The 6,415-nt window shown below is 35.2% G+C and overlaps 2 protein-coding genes across 3 annotated transcripts in view; one reads left to right on the top strand and one right to left on the bottom strand.

The window, feature by feature from the left end:
* Positions 1–3,889, bottom strand: part of LOC107564959 (zinc finger MYM-type protein 4-like) — a 42,166-nt gene extending 38,277 nt beyond the window's left edge. For both annotated transcript variants that reach the window (XM_016250138.1, XM_016250139.1), the window contains exon 1: positions 3,758–3,889. The gene's annotated coding sequence lies outside the window, so the exon portion shown is untranslated. The remainder of the gene's footprint in view (positions 1–3,757) is intronic.
* A 22-nt stretch (positions 3,890–3,911) lies between these two features.
* The window catches only part of LOC107564979 (UPF0568 protein C14orf166 homolog), a 4,582-nt gene continuing 2,078 nt past the window's right edge, over positions 3,912–6,415 (top strand). The window contains exons 1-3 of the mRNA XM_016250166.1: positions 3,912–3,929; positions 5,215–5,314; positions 6,018–6,098. Of these exons, the coding sequence (XP_016105652.1) occupies positions 3,912–3,929; positions 5,215–5,314; positions 6,018–6,098 (199 nt within the window). The remainder of the gene's footprint in view (positions 3,930–5,214; positions 5,315–6,017; positions 6,099–6,415) is intronic.

Genomic DNA, 6,415 nt, shown 5'->3' with positions numbered 1-6,415 from the left:
ATATTACAGAATAGTAATTTTACATTCACAAGAGGGAAAAAAAAAAAACATTCATTTGTCAAGACAATTGAAATAATATAAACATGTCAAAATTAAATGTTAAAAACATTTAAACGCAAACTGAAACTGTCTGTTTTATACATATAACTGAAACGTACCAGCTGCATTTACGGTAAACTTCATATTTCAAATAAATAGCAAAACAAAATTAGAGCTGGCAACCAACATGGAATGAGCAAAATATGTGTTTGCAAGTGTGGGTGAGCAATAGAGAGATCTCTGGCAACCTATTCAGTACATGCAGACCTGAAAAATAAAAAGTAAAAACAAAACAAAAACAAAGTTGTCAAAATGTTAGCATATTAATTCACATACATGTACATGATCCACACATAAATTAATGCTTTTCTTGTGTACAATGGCCTCTGGCTAAGAAATTATACCTACACTTTTTCATTTAATATTATGTAATTATTTTCACGTATTTAAAATGAAAATTGTCATTAATTACTCACCCTCGTGTTGTTCCAAACCCGTAAGACCTTCGTTCATCTTCAGAACACAATTTAACATATTTTTGATTAAATATGAGGGCTCTCTGACCCTCCCATAGACAGCAAGGTAACTACCACGTTCAAGGTCTAGAAAAGTACCAAGATGATTGACAAAGTAGTCCGTGTGACATCAGTGGTTCAACTGTAAAGTTACGAAGCTACAAGAATACTTTTTTGTGCAAAGAAAACATAAATAACGACTTTATTCCACATTTTAGTTTCTACTGCGTCACTTGTGGATGTGCGTTCACGTCAGTATCATGACACGAGCGTGTGGTGGCGCCGACCAGCGTAATGATAAAAATGTTTGCGTCATCAAAAATATCTTACATTGTGTTCCGAAGATGAACGAAGGTCTTACGGGTTTGGAACAACACGAGGGTGAGTAATTAATGACAGAATTTTCATTTTTGGGTGAACCAAGCCTTTAATGTATACCTGTAATGGCAAAGCTAAATTTTCAGCAGTCATTACTCCAGTCAAGTCAAGTCAAGCCACCTTTATTTATATAGCGCTTTTAACAATACAGATATATATATACATATACATATACATATACATATATATATACATATACATATACATATACATATATATATATATATGCAAGCTGCAGGAATATCACAATAGCACATGCCAGGGCACTTACACTACCAGGCCACTGCTCAAACATTTCCATCCATTCAGTGATTGAGTCCTATTCATATTTAGTTTTATACTAAAGCCTAGCTAAATCATTCCCATGCCATATGAAACTCAGAGAGATCCAAATAAATCTGACAGCAAACCTGCACTCTCAGTCTCATGTTCACGCGTCGATCTCTGTGACATTACGTGGGTTCACTGCTGGAACCGAAAAAACACTGTAGTCAATATTTTGCAAAGCAGCTTGAAAATGTCAAGAACATAAAACTGAGTCAAGTTTTATTACATTTAAGAAAATGGAAATGTGCAGTGTTTCTGCATGGAAAATTACACCGACAAATTGAAAATATTACTGCAGGAATCAGGCCTTATTTATGGCTAGTTTATTACATTAACTAACATTAAATTACTGACAGCATTGTGCAGCCCTACATATTACTACACTATTTTAAATCTGATTGTCATTTGCAATGCTTCATGGGATTGTAGTTCTTTTCCTCATTAAAGCCATTAAGTACACAGTCTTACACCTTTGTCTTTTTGTCTGATTTTCAAATATTTTTTTGCTTCAAACCAAAGTTTGTAATGTTGTGATTCACCTGGTTAGTTCGGTTCATGGCTCATAACTCTTTAAAGAAAACTTTTTAAAAATCCTTATAAGAGAAACACTTCTGGAACCAAGGGTGCTGAAAAAGTGGGGCAGACATTCTTTTATTTTTCAATAATCTGTTATACTCTGAAGTACGTCACAATATATCGCTACAACCGTTTCATTGTGACATTGTATATATTTGACCAAGTATGATGGAAACATTTACTGCATAGTAGGAAAGAACATTATATGTAAATTAGTGGTCGACCGATATATCGCCAAGGCCGATATTTGGAATTTTTCAAATATCGGCATCGGCCGATAAGCTTTTCTGTTTGGCCGATGTGTTCGAGGTGGGACTTTTATTTTGACGCTGCTTAGAACGGCAGCGCTTGAGCACACACCGCTCACATTCTCCCTCTTGTTCGCTGTCGTCGTTCAGTTCTGTCTAATATGGATAGAAGTCTATCTAATAATCAGATAGAACTGTTAAACAAAGGAATTAAATTGTATACAAAGTATTATAACGATTGCTTTAATATTATTAGTAATAGAAAGGCAAACATTATAATACTTACTCGTTTGCCATCAGCATTCAGCAAATACGCATTTATATAATGTAAACAAATCTTTGAATGATTAATGAACATTTAATTTCACAAACCTTGCAGACTTAATCGAATCTAGTTGAGATCTTGTGACGTGTGCATTTGTATCCTGCATGATCGCGTGTTCTCTGCGTGACGGTCGATCCGTGCAAATTGAATGCAGACAGGAGGAGAGTTCTGCTTGACTGGAGACGCGCGATCGACAAACTTTAAACTAGTGATTTCAAATTATGCTGCACTTTACGCATTTGCCCACCATCATATTCATGTCATTTTCATTGCGTGCTGTATGTAAAATGAGTGTTACCTTGGCTTTATTTGAAAAAAAAATTAAAAATATGATCCCCAATGCACACAAACCGAATACTGAGTGCCCTGTTGGTTACAGTGTTTACTTCCTTTTTAATTAGATTTTTATTAGAGCTGCACGATAAATCTCGCATGCGATTTAACGCGCATCTTGTCAGAAAGCCGGTTCTGTAATCAGTGGTAAATCTCCATCACGTACGAGCTTTCACATTGAGCAGCGTTAACTACACAGAGTCGTTGTTCACCGAAGAGCTGCGCAAAAAATCACGCGAATCTGAACGTGGTTTTGCGCAGCTTGTCAGTGAACAACGGCTCTGTGTAGTTAATGCTGCTCAATGTGAAAGCTCGTACGTGATGGAGATTTACCGCTGATTACAGAACCGGCTTTACTGATAAGATGCGCGTTAAATATCGCATGCGATTTATCGTGCCGCCCTAATTTTTATTAAATATTTATTTGTGAAAAATGCTTTGACTTCTAAAGTATAAGTATGCTTATTTTACACAATTATTTTGAATCCATTTTCAAATGATTTCAAATTTCTTAAATATAAATTAAAATAAAATTATATCGGCCACCCCGTTTTCCAAGATATCGGTATCAGCTGTCAAAAAACCCATATCGGTCGACCACTAATGTAAATAGCAACAGTTTAGTAGTTAAATAGAGTCCTTGGTAAGAACAGGTATATCCATGATACAGGATTTGCTTTCAGCCATTAATATTGTGCACTAATTACCATTAATAACCCACACGTGCACACGTTGTGCAGCAGTTACTGCATGAATCTGAGCACTCCCTGCATGCATTGCATTATTCCGCCATGTTAATAATGCAACCCAATATCTTTTAAAAAGGCGATCTCGAGCGCTTATGAATGGTTTTACCATGAGAACGGAGGACGAAACTACTGATCATCAGCATCGTACTCACAGACCCGCGTTTAGCATTAGCATAACGCTAGCAGGCTACATATGAGAGGGAACAGAGAGGAAATGATGCTTTACATTGAAAGAGATTTGCGTGAGAGTTGTAAATGTCTACTTACGAAAAGATAAATATCAGCTGTCAAACGGGGGATTTCATGCGTTCTCTTGATGTTTTAAATGTCTTTAGATCTTCACTGTTGTATTGTACGTACAAAGCCCTTCGCCAAAGCAACAAGGCGACTCGAGCTCCTGCTGCGTCCCGACAAGCTCGAGATGTTCTGCTGCACCCAGGTGTCCAGGAGGGAGAATGCAGGGCCTTAAACACGACTGATCAAAAATACAAAACACAGTGGTTGAAAATAAGGAGTTAGATGATGTCTTAACCTTTATTTGTATGATATCCACAAAGCTAGATAACTTACCTTACATTTAAACCCAACTGCAAAATATTTTCTTCTGATCTACATTAACTCTTCAAAAAGTCTCCTCTAATTAAAAAGCTCTGAAGACATCTCTTATTATAGAACGTTTTTTAGGTAAATTGTAATTTTTTCCCCTTTCTTTTTCTCTCTCCTTTGTATTCCCCCATATGTTCTTTGTATTTGTTTCTTTTGTATTGAATTATATTTCTGCAATAAACAACACAATGAGGAATTGTTCATGCGCAATTATTAAATAAATAGCAAATATTTATAACAGTTCAATTTATAATATTATAAATAATAAATTATATGATTATAAATTATAATTAGTGTATTATTATACAGTGTTTTATAAAGTTGACACGCATTAAGTAATAAAGCAACAGTTTATATCAGGACAGAATAAACAGTTATTTTACATTCATGCCCCCCATAAATTATATAACCACTTTCATGCAATACACAAAATATATTAATAAAAAAAAACTGGGAAAAGGGTATGAGAAGATAAAAAGGTAAGAAATAAACAATTTAAAAGTTTTATTTAAAAACATAGTGTTTCGCTTTTTTTCAAACCAAGAAGTAACTCAACATAATATAAAATATGAATATATTTTTTCAGTGCGTAAAGTATCCCCATAATAGAAGATTGAACGGTGTGGAACAGTGTTGTGTGTTATTTTGCAACAATTCATTTTGAAAATCTATGTTTGCAGGTACACATTCAATACTTGAGCAAATATAATGCCGTTTTCCATCCATTTATTTAAAAAATGATGTTATATGCCTATTATTTCACATTATACCGTATAGTTATTCTTTATAAGAGAGCAAACAGCAGAGCATAACCAGTCTAGTAAAGTCTATGTATCTCAATTCAAGTGTATTTTAATGATATTAAAATTACATTTTTGGAGAAATGTGCCCTCATCTGTCAATATGGGGTGCTGTGTGTACATTAATGAGGAAAAAAAATTTACTTAAATGATTTTAACAAATGGCTGCAATATAACAAAGAGTGAAAAATTTAAGGGGGTCTGAATACTTTCCGTACCCACTGTATGTCTAATGTCTGTTTGTATGCCTAAAGGAATTAATACCCTCAAGTGTATCATGTCCTTTGTTATTATATATAAATACATGTATGTTTGCAGTACCTTCAAGATGTGAACTGTCCATTCAGCGCTCAGGAAAGACAGGAGACTGTTGACTGGCTGCTGGGTCTTGCTGTTCGTTTTGAGTATGGAGACAATGGTATGATTATTATTTATTTGAAAGGATAACCAGTGGTTGACTACTATAGTTCTTTTAATAGCTGATACAACATTCAGAGAGTAGGTTGGCACATATACACAATACAATAACGACATTTATAACGTTACAGGAGATTTCTGATTCCAATAAAGACTGCTCTTGTGAACTCTCTATTCATCAAAGAATCCTGAAAAATTCTATCATGGTTTCCACAAAAATATGAAGCATCGTTGATCATAATAAGAAGTTTCTTGTTCATCGAATAAGCATATTAGAATGACATTAGACATTAAATGTAAATTCAACTTTTTTTAATCAAAGGAATAAAATATATTTAAATGGAAAACATTGATTCATGATTTTTGGAGTCTTGGTGAGCATAAGAAACTGTATTGTATAAATAAGAAAATTAGATGAACACTTACACACTATTTGCTCTCAAAAAACAAAAATTAATTAGCCAAGTGAACACAAAATGGCCAATTATTATTATAACATGCCTGTTCTGTCCTTTTATTATGATCAATCCCACACCACTAGATGGCAGTACAATAACATGTAGCTTTTGCAGCTGTCTTGATTCCATTTATCCTCAGAAATGCTTAATGCAAGATATTCCTAGATTTCCTACCAAATGATTTTGACAACTTGAGACCACTTGTTTGCATTGCACTGACCGCTTATGTTATTTTTCCTCCCACAGTGGAGAAATATCGAAACTGCAAACCTTTGACGGAGGCCAGTGATGCTCAAAAGTCTGTAGACCCATTAATTAATCTGGACAGTGAGTATTCCCTCCCCCGACCATCTTTCCAGTCTCCAGTCCTGTTGTTGAGACGGAGGAGGCCGATTAAAGAAACCACCTTGAGCACTAAAGTCTGAATGAACTGATTACACACCCACCTCTCTCCACAACCCACAATGAGTGGGCTGAACCGAGCCAGTGACCCACAGCTGGAGGAATGCTCCAGACACACAGGGAGGAACGGGCTCACTGAACAGAAATATTGAGTTCCGCTGTTGTTGTTTTTTTCTTTATTACAGTCTTGGTCAAAGTGTTTGAATTGTGTGTGTGTGTGTGTGTGTGTGTGTGTGTGTGGG

Source organism: Sinocyclocheilus grahami, unplaced genomic scaffold (genome assembly GCF_001515645.1).
Source record: "Sinocyclocheilus grahami isolate Dianchi unplaced genomic scaffold, SAMN03320097.WGS_v1.1 scaffold972.1, whole genome shotgun sequence".
Classification (NCBI taxonomy): Eukaryota; Metazoa; Chordata; class Actinopteri; order Cypriniformes; family Cyprinidae; genus Sinocyclocheilus; species Sinocyclocheilus grahami.
Note: the sequence above shows the minus strand (reverse complement) of the source record. Positions and strands in the feature narration are given on the sequence as shown.